General features: G+C 47.1%; 1 protein-coding gene across 2 annotated transcripts in view; it reads left to right on the top strand.

The window, feature by feature from the left end:
* The window catches only part of LOC142566608 (nose resistant to fluoxetine protein 6-like), a 110853-nt gene that overhangs the window by 47336 nt on the left and 48043 nt on the right, over nucleotides 1-15474 (top strand). For both annotated transcript variants that reach the window (XM_075677451.1, XM_075677452.1), the window contains exons 2-3: nucleotides 9850-11099; nucleotides 14167-14378. In XM_075677451.1, the coding sequence (XP_075533566.1) occupies nucleotides 10439-11099; nucleotides 14167-14378 (873 nt within the window). In that variant the 5' untranslated portion in view covers nucleotides 9850-10438. The remainder of the gene's footprint in view (nucleotides 1-9849; nucleotides 11100-14166; nucleotides 14379-15474) is intronic.

Genomic DNA, 15474 nt, shown 5'->3' with positions numbered 1-15474 from the left:
TTAGGCGTTCCATTAAACTTTTCCCAAAGACCATTCGCCATTCGATCGTAAGGCGTTGTGGGCAGTTATCGAAATGACAGTTGTCGCCCCAGTTCTTGATTTCAACTGGGTTGAAATCAAGAAAAAGAAATGGGCATGGGCAGGACATGTAATGAGGAGGGAAGATAACCGTTGGTCATTAAGGGTTACGGACTGGATTCCAAGGGAAGGGAAGCGTAGCAGGGGGCGGCAGAAAGTTAGGTGGGCGGATGAGATTAAGAAGTTTGCAGGGACGGCATGGCCACAATTAGTACATGACCGGGGCTGTTGGAGAAATATGGGAGAGGCCTTTGCCCTGCAGTGGGCGTAACCAGGCTGATGATGATGATGATGATGCCCCAGTTCTTGCATTAGGCTGGGTGGGGAAGACTTGCCACGGTCACTCACTATCTGTCGTGGAACACCAACACGGGAAAACATTTCTGGTAGGCCTTCTGCTACCCGCTCTGCCTCAATACTTGGTAATGCTACCGCAGCGGGGTAGCGTGTAGCAAAGTCGATCATGGCCGGTACATATTTATTCCCTTTATCAAACGTTGGTAAGAGAGGACCAATAATGTCGACTACGGCTCGATGGAATGGTGTCCCGATGATGCACATATTTCCCAACGGCACGAGGCTTACAAGGTGCTTCGGTGCGGTCCTTTGGCATATGTCACACAATTTTACGAAACGTGTAACATCCGCCTGTACTCTCGGCCAATAAAATTGCTCAAGAACACGGTCTACTGTCCTCTTTTGCCCCTGATAACCAGCAAGTAACCCTTCATGTGCCATCTTCATTAATGTGTTCCAGAGCTTCTTGGAAACCACAAGTTGCTCCAAGTCCCGCCGTTCTGCAGTCTGGTAGCACTGGAAGAGGATGCCACGAACCAACACTAACTCTGTTATCGCTTGCTTCTTTGACGTATTTCTTTTGTCCAATGCTGCGAAACAAGCTTCCAGCGTGGGATCCGTGCTTGGCAGCTTTCGCCATTCCTCGCCATTCCTTTCGCCATTTCGCCATTCCTTTCGCCATTAACGTGTTGCCTTGTGGTGCAGGAAGTTTAGGTTGCTGCTCTTACATTTCCCTTTAGCAGCCGGCATTCCTTCTTTACGTGAATTTGTCGCACTGTGACTTCACAATTGCAAATCGGATTGCTTGCACACAGTATTGTCAATCGAGAGGACACCTTCAACGTTGCCAAGTACAACTTTGTACAAAGGGTTTTCCATAAAAACTGCACGAACGTGTCCCTTGAAAAGCGGCGAGTCAATGCGCACCTCCACTTCTGGCAATCTCTTTGCAGACCTGTCTAATAGGCCTATGATACCGCTACCACCAGTCAGTTTGGAGTTCGGAATGAGTGCCCATTTCACTACGACTGTGTTGCGGCCGATATCTCGCAGGATGGTCACCCTTTTCCCTTCAAGCTAACTCATTATGTCGGTATTGGTTTTGACACATGTGCACACGTTGCACCACTCTGGGCAACGTGAAGAACATCATGAACGTCTTCCGCACATTGTGGGGAATGTTCCTGTTGTTTTGCTTGCTCCATTTTGACTTTTCCCGAATTTCAGAGACAGCATGACGCTTGACCACACCTGCTAGAGCAAGTGGGGCAAGCATCAGCCCTATGGCCTGTCTTCTTGAATATCCAGCAGGATGACGCCTTGGGAGTTCTAGATCTTGTACCCCAGTCGAAAGCTCGGTGTCTCTGTTTGTTACTTATAAAGCAGAGCGCTTTTTCTTTGCTTTCATTTGTAGCCACTGATTTATTGTGGGCTAGAAGCTTCACCTCATTTTCCTTTTCTTCCTAGCCCCTTGCAAAATTTCTTATATCTTGCGCTTCCAGGTACGAGTTGGCTGTCTTTGCCAGTGTGTCAAGATCACTACCTCATCTTTCCTTGAGAAAGATAGCTAGCTTTGCCGCGCAGCCTCATGAAAACTGTTAAGACACGATATTATCTCGCAACCCTTCATACGTATTCGGTGTCATGGCTAATTCTTGTCATTGGTCAAAGTAAGCGTGAAGACGTCCTGCAAACTGTCTTGATCGCTCAGCATTCTCAGGATTCGCATCCCGAAACTTCACACAATACCCTTCTTCTGCGTAGCAGAACCACTGAAGAAACGTCTGTTTTAACTTCGCAAAATCCATGGCGTTTTCCGCAGACATCCGACCTACTGCCGTTATTGCTTCCCCATTCAGACACAGACTTAATGACAAGGCCCACTTCTCTTGTGGCCAGCCTTGACTAACAGTTACTCTCTGAAACCTTTTTATATAGGCGTCTAGTCCATCTCTACCCCCGTTAAAGGGCGGAATCATCTGATAAGGGCAGCGAAAAGCATGACCACCAGCAGTCTCATCGCTTTCGCCACTCGCATGTGAGCGCTCTGCCTCTACTATCCGCCATCGCTCTTCACGGAGCGCTCGTTCAGCCTTCATGCGGGCTAACTATCGCGTATGTTCTTCCTGTGCCGCTATCCTTGATTCTTCTCGTTCCTTTGCTCCCTGATCTAATGTACTTCTGCTATGCGCTCACCCATGCCTTAAAGCCTCTCCACTCAGTCACATCTCCTTACTTAAATCAACAAGCGTTCTTTTTTCGTCCATCATCGTCTACCACACGCAAACTACATGCAGCTCTAAGGTGTAACGATAGAGCTTGTCCTGTCGCGGACGCCAGAAATATAACGGTTGTTCGTTACGTATGTCTGGGCGGAGTCAAGTCGTTATGAACGTCAGAGAGGCGCGCACAGACGTAAACCAACATTTATCGACGATGGCAAAAGTAAAATGAAACAAGCAGTAAACACAGAGTACAGAACGAAAGTCACTAAAACAAACATATGTATACATTAACTCCTACGCGCAGCGTTCATGAAAGGAGGGAAAACGTCTCGCGGATTCAGTTCCGACGGTGGCCACGATCGGCGTAGAACTGTCACGACGATTCTAGTTGGAGGCGAGCCAAGACACGATGACCCTCGTTGGAGGCGAGTCAGCACACGAGCTCTCGTGAGAGGTGAACCAAGACGTGATGAGGGCACTGGTCATCAGGTCGGGTAGGCGACGGGCGCCGGCTGCCTTACCGTGGCCAGCGCACTCGAACAGGTGCCAGGCGGGTGGCTTCCACCGCCAGAACTCCACGTGCCACCTCAAGCAAGAGGTGGCCTCAAAGCAAAGGCATCGGTTAGGCGTCAATTACGCCTCGTCCTGGACACAGCCTTACGCTGCTCTGACAGGCGGCTATGAGCAGGCAACAGTCAGGCCTGCTCAAAACGGTATCACTCCACGCACCACTCCGCGTCTGCACCAACAGGCAGGCGCGTCCTCAGGGCCGCCTGAGGTACCGCAGCAGGAGCTCCCGGAACAGCGCACTGGTCCTGCGTCTTCAAAATCTTGCAATCATTCTCGTTCGGCACTCGCCCCTTCTTGTTTTCTCTTCTGCAATTTTCTTGATGCTGCCAAAAGCGCAAGCTGTCCCTGGAACGCCTTCTTCAGCTTCTTTCTTCATCCTTTTCGACATAAAATTCAAAACCCTGAAAAGTTCTCACAGAATTTACGTCCACATAAATTACATGAAATTAAGTCCTCACACTACACCCATCGTCATACATGGGACGACAATCGAAGCAGAGGACCAAGCGCGATCCGATTTTTGATGTCGCCGAGCGAGTGGCAAGGGTGGGTGGAGGTAAGCTCGACGGACGCACAAAGACAACCACTTCCCGCGTTTCGACCGATTTCAAATTCACAAAAAGAGAAATAAACAATAAGTTGGATACGCGGCAACCGTTGGATCACGCATGTTCTTTGAAACAGAAACTAACATTCGCCTTCCGGGTGGTGATTCAAGCTCGACAATTGCGTCCTGTAGCGCCATATCTATTACACTGACGGTCAACGTTGAGTGCTTGCTCCACCTCGCTCTCTTGGCGCTAATGATCTTCGGACCTATCACGACGTCATGAATGCTGGTCTGCTTGGTTTCCAGAAAATGTATGACCCCATCGAAGATCGCTTCTACTAGCCTGGCTAATGCGCTAGGCTATGCTAGGTACGTCGCTTCCTGCACCCTTTGTCTGCGCCGCGGGCTCCCAACATTGGTTCAATGCGGAGAGCTCCAACCTTCAAACAGCTTGCGTAACTTCAGTGTCGGCTTCTGAAGTTACTGCATTTATAATTCAAGCATTAATGCTGCGTTGCGGGGCTCCTCGTGTCATCCTGAGCGACCGTGGAAGTGCATTTCTTACACAAATCGTAGACATCTTGCTCAGAGACGCCGGCACCACCGATAAGACAACCTCGAGTCACCACCCTCAAACAAATTGCCTGACTAGGCACTTTCATCACATGCTCTCAGACATGATAGCCGCGTATATCCAACTAAACCACACAAACTAGGGCGCAATTTTGCCATTCGTCACTTTTCCGTATAACACCGCCGTACAACGCACAACTGGTTACTCGCCATTCTATCTTGTCTACGGCCGTTCGCCCTCTTTTCTTGACGTCTCTTTGTTCTCCGCCCCTGTCACTCCAGCTGCTTCCTCTTGTGCACAATGTATATTCCTCCTCCTCTATTGTCGCCAGCTCGACCACATCAACGCTGAAGCAAGGCAACAAGGCCCCAAAAACCTCTATGACGGATCTCATCGCACAGTATTCTTCCGCCCTCGCGAAGAAGTACTACTCCGGACACCAGTTCACACCTGGCTTGTGCGACACGTTTTCGTTTAGGTTCATAGGCCTATACACAATCGGGGAGCAGACTTCTCCAGTTAATAATGGCGTCCAACCAGTTGTTGTTCCAAGTGACAGCCGCTGTCGCGCTGCCGAGATTGTCCACGTCTCTCGTATGAAGCCTTTCGCATGCATTCTCTCTTCCTTGAAGTCGCGGAGTGGCAGGCCGCTTGCCCGCCTGGGGAAATTACTGTGGGCGTTTCTTAGGCACCTTTGCATCGCCTGCACATATTGTTCTTGTTCCCTAGAGAAATGGCCCAACTCACTCTGGGGGATCGACCATAATCGGGCGGTGAAGGAGTTAATAGCGATTTTTTTAATAAATTAGGGTGAAATGAAATAAGTGTGTTGCAGATGGGGTTGAAAGTGTGTACTGTTACAGATATGAATAATCAATTATCTAGGTATTTTGTGAATTTTGTGAGCATAATAAGTATTTAGAAAAATTCACTGGTTACTCGGGGCTCGGTTATTTGGAGACTTGCAGCGCGGAACGAGGGATGGAGCTCCCTTAACATCGGGTTTCGTCCAGGTGGCTGTGTGGGCTCTTTTGACGCGTGGTCGGACCAGGACGACGAGGCGTCCAGAAGACTCTTGGCGCAATATGACGGATGTGGCTTGTTATTAGGTTAACGCGCTTCAAGCTGGGATGTAGCCCATAGGCAGCAAGCACTCAGTGTATGTGTGGGGGGGGGGGAGGGGAGGTGAGGGGCTAACCATTGCAAACCATGATCGAGGAAAAATACTAATTTTGATCGATGACAAAGGCCGCGAAGCATCCTGTTGAACCTGCATGCTTCAGTATTGCATCGTCGCATAAAGCAAAGATTTTTACTGCCGTATCGGTGCTTTAAGCTTCCTGGCAAAATCGGGCTTACGTAGATTCCAGATACTTTCAGTAGTTTCATCCGGATCTGATCAATTAACGTGCGGTATTACTGGAAGACTGTTGCGGCAGTCGAATAAAAGCCAACACAGCCACGTGCACGAACCCCGATATGAAGGGACAGACCTCCATCCCACGTTCCGTGCTGCAAGTCTCCAAATAACCCAGTCCCGAGTGACCAGTGACTACAAGATTCCTTTGGTAATTGAAATTTAAATACTGTTTCTGTATCTTTTCTGAACTGCAGGAAGATGACTGAAAAACGCATTCGTGTGGAACTTCATGTGTCCACCGTTAGAAAGTGTGTTATTACTTTAAAAAATCCCTAGGGGTCTTCCAATTCATGTAAACCCGGCTGCCTATGAGCGATCGACCGTAAACAAGCATAAGTGGCAAGAAGTACTGAGTAGTGCTTCATTCCTGCTAGTCAGTATTATTCTAAATCACTATGAATCATCGGCAAGCTCACTTTTAAAAGAAGAAAATACCTTGGTTGACCAACTTATCCCACATGAAGTACATTTGCTGAATGTTTACGAAGGAAGAAAGGTGAACGCGTTAAGCAAAATGAAAAGTCAGAAACTGTTGCGAGACAATATCCCTATAGTAACTGATTCTACCAAACAAAGCTGTTCGGCAACTTCAATAAGCCCAATTGCTAAAACATTGCCGGAGGCAACCCACCCGAATACTGCCATAGTTAACCTTTCTCATGTTGCACTTCTGCCTACGGAAGAAAGGTCCTTTCAAAAGGCCTTAATTTCTGTCCAGCCACCGGGGGCTACGACGAATTCCAACTAATGAAAGACATTGAAAACTTCTCCCGAAATTTAAGACTCATAGAGTATTTTCATGACCGCGCTAGCAGCAAACAAGGCCACCCAGCTATACCGTTCACGACACACTGGACGCCTGCCTCGCCATGGCACAAATGCCTTGACCTATATATCGAAGCTGTTTCTCGACGTGCTCGACACCTACTAGACACGCGCCCCGTTCCAGATAAATCTTTCCACTAGCGAATTCGATGCTCTTAGAAGCCTAAGCACACGCGATGATATTGTTATTAAACAGGCGGACAAGGATGCTTCGGTCGTGATAATGACCTAAAGAAAATGACATAAAAGAAGTCCTAAGACAGTTATCTGACGGGACATCTTATAAAGAACTTCCTTGCGATCCTGCCGATCAATTAGTTTCCATCATTAAGGACACCATAAAAGCATTGGTGAAGCTGCAGAACATCGACGATAAGACAGCATGCTCCTTGATCCCGCTTAGTTCGGCAGCGGGACACTTGTACCTGTTGCCCAAGATACATAAACCAGGTAATCCAGGCCATCCAATTGTATCCGGCGCAAGACCAGTCACAGAAAAAATCTCTGGTTACGTCTATAGTTGAATGAAATTTATTCCAGCCACGTTTTCTTCTTTCGTTAAGGATACTAATGCTTTTCTCAACGACATAATAGATCTAACCGTCCCTGAAGGCTCGCTTCTAGTGACGATGGATGTCACTTCCGTCTACACGAATATTCCCCGTAGGGATGGCATTCAGGCTGTCTTGAACTCCTATGAACACCTCATGTGTAATAGCCTGATTGACAACTCAATCCTAGAGGTTCTGCTGAAGTTAGTTCTCGAGTTGAACAACTTCGAATTTAATAATTCTCATTTTGTACAAATGAGTGGAACATTGATGGGAACGAAAATAGGCCCTAACTATGCAAACGTCTTCATGGGAGTGCTCATTGACGCGTTCCTTAAGAGTGTATGACTAAAACCTATCTACTTTAAACGCTACATCGATGAATATTTTGTATTTGGACAAATAGCGAAACAGAACTCTCAGACTTCGTTGCGGCATTCAACCAGGCACACCCTGCTGTCAAATTCACACATCATTGCTCAACATCGTCTACAGGCTTCCTTGATGTCACTATTACTATTTTCAACGGACGCCTAATCACAAAACACTACAAAAAGCCAACTGATATTCATAGATTCCTTCATTTTCAAAGCAACCACGTGCGTCATTGCTAGACTGCGATTCAATACAGCCAGGCACTGCGCTTTAAGCGCATATGTTCCGAAGAAGACAATTTTATTTCTTGTTGCCAGGAACTTGCAACTTCTCAAGAGCTCCAACAAGAAACTTCTCAACCGTAAATATCCAGAAAAGATGATCGATGACGTGATACACCGAGTGGCAGGACACGACCGGATGGTCTTTGTAAAGGGCAGAAACTAGCCAAGTGACTCCCAGTCGGCTAATTTGATACTCACATACTCCGCGTCTAACCGAAGGGTCTCGGGCATACTCCGCGAACACTACAACATTCTTACCCAGAGGAACAAGTTAAACGCCGTTTTCTCTGAGCCATCTCGTGTCGTGTATAGACGTTCGACAAACATAGGTGACATACTAACGTCTTCAAAAATCACTACTTCTAACCCGACCGGTTGCAGCCGCTGCAATAAACCACGTTGCAAAGTGTGCCCTCATATAACACCTACATTGACAGCCAGCAGCACAGTCAGCCAATTCATGCTCACAATTAAAGGAACTCTGATTCATGTAACGTAGTGTTCTTGCTCGAGGGCAGCACTTGCCATATGCAAAACATAGGCCAGCCTGAAACACCTTTTAGGATCTGTTTTCACAATCACAGATCGCACGCCAAATGCCCCCCACCGAACCTATCACTCTCGAAACATGTTACCGCACCGGGCCACTCCTTTATTTTTTTCTTTATTGCCACTCCTTTAATAATCGCTAAGTAACCATACTCGAATCTCGAACCGGAAAACGTAAAACTATTCCAATATGTATTTATTCCAATCTCCTGACGCCAAATTTGCGAAACCACCGACGCAAGCATCGGGCGGCAACCCGCAGGGTTGTCTGAACAAAGCAATCAAATGCTCCCCTCATTCATAGGACGTCACTTTTGTTTGCTTGAAAAACGAATAATATTGCCTGCACTGAGCGGCTTGTCTTATCTAATTGGCTCACAAGGGGCGAGGAGGATGCTCGATTAAGCCGAGTCACTGCACTGAATATCGATAACCGGTTAAAGAGGGTGGTGCCGGCGTCTGCAATTGGTCCGCTTTCCCTTACTTAGCTTGCGGTGGCTCGTCGATATTCGCGGCGGCATGCAACCTAAGGTTAAGAATGACGCTAAAACGGATCCTCAGCAAAGAAGAGTTGGTAGAACGAGGTCGTAAACGCGCCGAAAGTTCTCGAAAACGCTACACGGCCACGCACAAAGGCTTATTACACGCAAATAAACCCATGCTCTCCGGCAGGGGCGAGTAGCCAGTGCCGGAACGATCGGCGGCAGAAATCTTTTATTCCTTTCGGAACGGGGCAGCCTACGGCTATTCAGAATAAAATTCAGTTTTCTTCGGCTTAGTAATAAATCTTTAACGCGTACGCGTCACTTTGACTTGGTTTTTGCGGTTTTGTGACGTCGCGTGAGAGGCAGGTGAAATGGGTGCAGCCCGAAAACTTCTGACCAATAGCCGAGGGCTAATGGCAAAAAGGTGTCGAATCAGAAATAACCCTTTTTGTTTTGTTCGGTAAAATTATGCATAATCAGTGTGTACTCGTCATATCAGATGGGAAGCTTAGAACGACAGAAAGCTGAGATAGTTGGTAAGGATTCATTATGCAAAAAGGAAGTGAGGCGTGCAGACAGGACACAAGAGTAGAGAAGTGGACAACACGAACGCCGACTATCAATTGAAGGGAGCACAGAGGCGAAGAAAGAAAGAAGGCACAAAACTCATCCTCGCATGCTCAAGAATGGTAACACCACGTGTCAGTTGGGTACACGTGCCGGTCTACGTGAGGGGTAACTGTTAAGGCACTTAATCTCTTCCATATGTAACGTAATCGAAGGCTGACTCACGCACACACTTCCATTATAGATATGACATGCCTCTACCATAAGACGCGCATCTTCATTCTTATGCCTTCATTCTTCTGCAAATCACCAAGCCTTTTGTGGCATCCGTTTTTGTGTTCACCGCTGCTCACCAACCAGACCTTACGTGTATCGTCAGCAACATTTGAGCCTTATAGTGAAACTATGCCTTAACGCCAGTGAAGGTTGAACGGGTTGTGAGAGCATAAGTATTTTATGGTTTTCTTTATTGAAGTAAATTTCGTCTTTCTCTACGTAGCAGGTGCTCACCACATCTGGGGACCTCAACTTCGACACCGTTCAAAGAGAAGCCATCAGGCGTTCTTCAGCGAATCTGGCAACCATGCTGGCGTTTTTTGCCACAGTAACGTCGACTCCCATGACTTCTCTACAGTGCCCTTTTTATGCTGCCGATACTGTAACCCGTGACATTCAGGTTTGAACTAAGAGAGAAAAAACTAGCGAGAGACATTTTGATCGTATGGCCATAAGTTAGCTTGTATGCAAGTTTACAGGAAGAATATTTACTCATTTTTAAGCAATATATTGTAGCTACCATACATGGCATATGCGAAACTTCGATAGTCCCTTTCACGTGACGGTAACGCTGCAAATCATTACATTAAACTGGTAGACACTGATTTCATGCGCAGCTATCAAGTCAGCGAACATCGAGGGATTCAAGTGGCAGCCCTGACTTGCGTCGGTTGATCCTAGTATACAGTTAAGGAGGTGGTGAGTTCTCGAGCCGGCCATTTTTACGCCCGCTTTATATTTTTGAAAGAGTGCTACTACTGAGGCAGGACCCCGTCGCTCCGAGCCAGTGAACCAAGTGAGGACCTTCGGCGATGGAGCTCAAAGCGTTTACATGTGCGCTATTGGGTCCCTCCAGAGAGTTGTTGCTTCTGCTGATACTGTGCATGTACAGCCGACACATGGCGAAAGGCGAAAGTGCGGCCATGGTGGCCATGCACGCCAGTGCGCTCAGTGCAGCAACGGTGGTAGACAGCAGTACGCTTTTCGGAACGACGGACGCCTTCCCCAAATCTCAGTCGAGCGGCCCGAGCGCAGTTCCCAAAGGCGCCCCCGTTTCCATCGCGGCAGCGTCCAAGATGATGGACACTGCCGGGCGTGCATCTGGTAATAAATGGGGCGTGGTCGGCGTCATAGCCACGTCACTGAAATCAACGACCGCCGATGATGTTGCAGCGAGAACTTCCATGGCAAGTGTAGCGAACGTTTCTGCTGTGACGGGGACGAACCAGAGTGCGGTTGAGGCTGCCCCTCCCAACGCCTCGCAGAACTTCACGAGTGGGGGTGCGACGACAAGGAGCACCACGCGGCCGCCGCAAACGTCGAGGATCCGGGCTCTCATAACCAAGGCTCTGTCCAGCATGAGTGGGAGACTCATGCGTCGACTGCTTCGGGCTGACATCTCGGCGGAATGCAGCCTCGGCGTGCTTCACTTCATGCGCGCCATCCAGACGCTCGAGCCATGGGCTTTCAGGCGTGAGTATGCCACTTGCCAGACGCTTCTTTTGTGCTTACTGCAGGCGAATTTTGTTTTGAATGAAATTACGGCTTATTCACTATGAATTTGTTCACCGCCTACTATAATTGGTAGCAATTAGGTATGCGACTTTCGGCATACTTTCGCGAGGTTACTGGAGCATAGCGAAACAATTTCTCGTCATTTGTATTCGCCTTCTAATATGAGAAACATTATTATTTGTGCTTGCAATCGCAAACTATTTAAGGTTTACATATGTAAGTTCCAGAAAAAGGGAGGTGGGTTACGAAATTTGCCCCATAACTCGGCCATTGTAGAAAAAATGCTTTTGCTGCCATAAGACCTGATATCAAATAACTTAAGTTATGCGGGGATGATATTAACATGATTAGAAGGTTGCGTTTTTATAGAGTGCCCACAATGGCTACCGCAAACCATGTGAAACTTCAGAAATGGTCGCCAATGCCACACTTCTCTGTGGCCTAGTGGTTGCATTGAGGGCTCATAATTTCTTTCAATTTCTACAAGTAAGCCTTAAAATATAATGCACAGAAAGAGAATTTTTTGAAACAAATTGGGAGCCCACTCAAGTTTACTTAAATTTACCTCACTCACCCACAGTGTAAACCACAATTATCATAGTGGTGGTGTTGAAGACCAAATTGTCAGCCTTCCACGTGGTATATAATTTTCTTAATAGTGTTGGCATTGAGTAAGACAAGAATTAAATAAACACCCAACTGCTCACTTTCGGATGCGCGAGAATTCTAGGCTCCTAGAAGCTTAAGTAGCAAGAGCGATAGGCTTCATGATTTATAAACAAGATTCAACGTTTATTCCACTATGTTTATGTGAAGAAAAGCTAGTTTCCAAGTTCTTCAGAAATTTGCACTTGCGTTTCGACATTATGCTATGCACTTCAAACAGCACATGCGTGAAAAGCAAGACGCTTGTCATTGCGCTTTGGCTTTGTTATGGATCCTTAGCCAACGCACTGAAAAGCCCATTGTGGCTGGATTGAGAACACGATAGTCATACGTGCTCGCGCGTTATGTGCATCACTTCCGGCACTGTCTCGCTCTGCCGCCTGCCTCTGGAGTATTTTAGAAGGTGGGGCCAGCCCACCCGAGAAGAGCTGATTTGGCGCCATAGGGCAGACATTTCTGGACAACTGGAGGTCCGGAGACACCAATACAGGACAAAGCACCGTCCCGCAGAATCTGTCGGACAACGGGAGCGCGGCAGTAAAGGCGGAACGTGTGCCTCCTAAATCGGGACATCTGGTCAGCTTAGGTAACGTGCCCCTGTAGCGGCGTGGCGACCAGGAGCAAGGTCATCTGCTTGAAATGTTCACAAATTTCAGAAGCCAATGAAAACGAGCAAACATTACCCACAAAAAGATCGATTCAAATTTATTGCGCGTAACACGTCTGTTATAGCTCAGTGTTTTTTATTTAAACGAAATAAAATATGGCAGCTTCGAAACAGAAAGACACCGAATAATTTCAGCAATAATTTGATTTCACCAGAACCACTGCCGTCCTCGTAAACTTCATTGCCGACATTTTAAAAGTTATACCTCACGCAAGGGATTTCCGGTGAGCCAACAAATATGTATCTGCGCCGTCAGTCCTTATCAACTGGCATTGGACAAAGAGCAAAGAAGCAGGAGCCCGAGAGGTTGGTATGACAAAAAAAGTTGGGCGCCTGCGCAGCCGAATGACCACATGAAGTGTGTGGAGCGAGTGGTAGGAAGCGGGGGGAACGCTAATACGTGTGCTTTCACAAACCGCGTTTATATGAATGAAGCAATCGGATATCTTAAGAATGAAATCTCAAGCATTGCTTTCTAAGCCCGACAACCGGGAGAATGCTCCGGCGCAGTGCGGGTAGCACACAGAGAGTGACGTGTCTCGCTTTCTTACAGATGGGAATGGCTGCATTTTGAAATACTTGTTGTCCTTTAGTGCCTGTATTTGAGCAGAAATAAAGAAAACGTGCTAGCGCTAAATGTACAATTTAATGCAATGAACTGTCCTTTTGTGTAAATATTCAAACCCCAAACTACAATCTTTTCGATCAACCCGTATTACTTCCATGAAGGGGATGCGCCTTCATTTATGGTGCATCACCCCTGCTTGCAAGCGTGCCTCGCGCAAAAGAAATATCGTTGCGCTATTCTCACATTGCTCTAAATTCAGCTTCAGCTCAGGCAAAGATACGGATAACGCTAGGACAACGACACCTGAATCTAATACATTTCGACAGCATGTAGAACTGAACCTTGAGCATAAGGAATATATTCCGGAGTTGGAATATGGAGCTCAATCATTTGGCCATGGCGCATGCTGCCACAGATATCGAAATTTTTAGCATGGCAGAGTGCATATATTTCAAAAGACGGCTACACCGCCTGTTACATTTTGTTGTACTCCGTTTTGGAGGTGGCTCGCGGCTACCGCCGGTCATCTGACATACGAACGCAGAGATAATGATATTCTAGAACAGCGACTAAGCAGCTTTATAATTTTTTAAGTTGATGGAACTTTATAATCTATTACTTAAAAGTAAAGTATTTCTGTAGTTTTTATTCACGCCCTTTGCCTATTCTGAGTACATTGTGCAGCCTAACGCTTACGCTGGCCCAATAAAGGTATATTAAAGAAATTTGATAATGGGAATCCGCTTGACGCGGGAGTAAGTCATATGTGAAGCTTGACTTTTTCACTATTTTTTCTTAGACGCCTGGAAAGTGACCGTCCCTTCGGAGCTATACAGAAACTGCAGATTGCAGACATATTAGTCGTCACAATCAGGACTTGCTTGTACGCCAATACTAAGAGGACATTCGCAGCGCAAGTGCATGTGGAAAGAGAAAGAATAGGCGAGACAGAGAGCAAATACCGAGACGTGGCACTCCGTGTCGACGATTTTGTTCTTCTTCCCCTTGTACGAGAATTTTCTCAGTGAAAACCTCTCGATATGAAGTGTCCTTCAGCTAAGGCTTGTCGTTGCAGGGAGTCTTTTCAGCTTCCGTTTTCTTGCCTTTTTTATTTCGTCCCACAGTGGTCGACGCGACGGCTAAGTACCCTACAGGTCTGCTGCAAGCGTCCACGGCGAATTTGGGAGCCTACGATGAGTGCATAGAGACCGTAGCAAGAGACGAGTATGGTATAGAGAAGGCTCGTGGACAATACTGCAACGTGCATCTCGCGATTGGGGAAGACAGCCCGATTATCGGCGAGATCATGCCAGCGGTGCTGCTCTCACACAAGAGAGTAAGCCAGCGCCATTCTCTTACCCTGCTACCGTTGCCTTTTGTCTGACGGGGTCAGGTTTTTGATGGTTACCACTTGTGAGGTCTCGTTTTCTCACCTCGGTTAAGGAGTGCTTGTTCTACGCCTTAGCGTGTCCTGTTTTTACGTGGCGGACATTAGCCGCCACACCGACGCACGGCTACACAAGGTTTGAGACCCAGCAAGCTAGTACTCCATCATGTTCCGCATATCACAACAGCAGGCAAGAGACAGAATGGAACAATGGAGACAAGATCTGACTTCTAACTTAACTGTATTATCATAAACACACATATATAACCATAGGATACGCTATGATAACCTTAAAGTGCCGATGCATTGTGCCAAAACTTTTTTTCACAGTGTCACAAGTTTTCGGGAAAAATGGGAGAAGTACGTTTGCTTTTAGTGAATTATGTTAAAAATAACTTCTTTCTCAAAACCGGGTTATTTTATTCCATACATGAGCTGCAAAACGTTCCGATCGTCCCTCGTGTATACTCCTTGATGAATGTTCGATCGCAGTATTAGTGATTGTAGGAGATGAAATGTAGCTCAAGTGGAACAGGTTCCACAAAAAATGCCTTGGAAAGCCTAATAAATCACCCGCCTATGTGGTGCCGCCTCAACATAAAGACTTACGAACAGTTCTTTCTGAGAATCCGCTTGTTACGTGCGGCCTGTGGGTTCTGGCGTCAATCCGCAATCTCAACAAAGGAACGACTGCTTTAGAGTAATTGCAAGCAACGCCTTTAAGCGAAGCTTTATTTTGTCTCTTCATTCAACTTTTATACTGCACCTACTGCTGCTGCTGTCGCTGTCTTGCAGGCCGGGTCGGAAAGTGGTTCAGAGCGTGCATATACATGGAAGGAGCGTGGCAGAGAGGGAAGGCGATGCGAGAAACTCGTTTGGACCTTTCCATCGTGTCGCCACAGTGCTCCCTGCAGCTTCCTCGGCATCACCAAAATACCCTCTTGAAGGCTGTAACTATCCGTGAGCCCCCACTAAAGCATTGCACAAACAGCAGCGCTCACCTTTGTAACAATGTGCAGCAGTCCGGACGGGTGGAAATTACAAT

This window comes from Dermacentor variabilis, unplaced genomic scaffold, assembly GCF_050947875.1.
Source record: "Dermacentor variabilis isolate Ectoservices unplaced genomic scaffold, ASM5094787v1 scaffold_13, whole genome shotgun sequence".
Lineage (NCBI taxonomy): Eukaryota > Metazoa > Arthropoda > Arachnida > Ixodida > Ixodidae > Dermacentor > Dermacentor variabilis.
The sequence above is the reverse complement of the archived record's forward strand: the minus strand, read 5'-3'. Positions and strand labels throughout refer to the sequence as shown.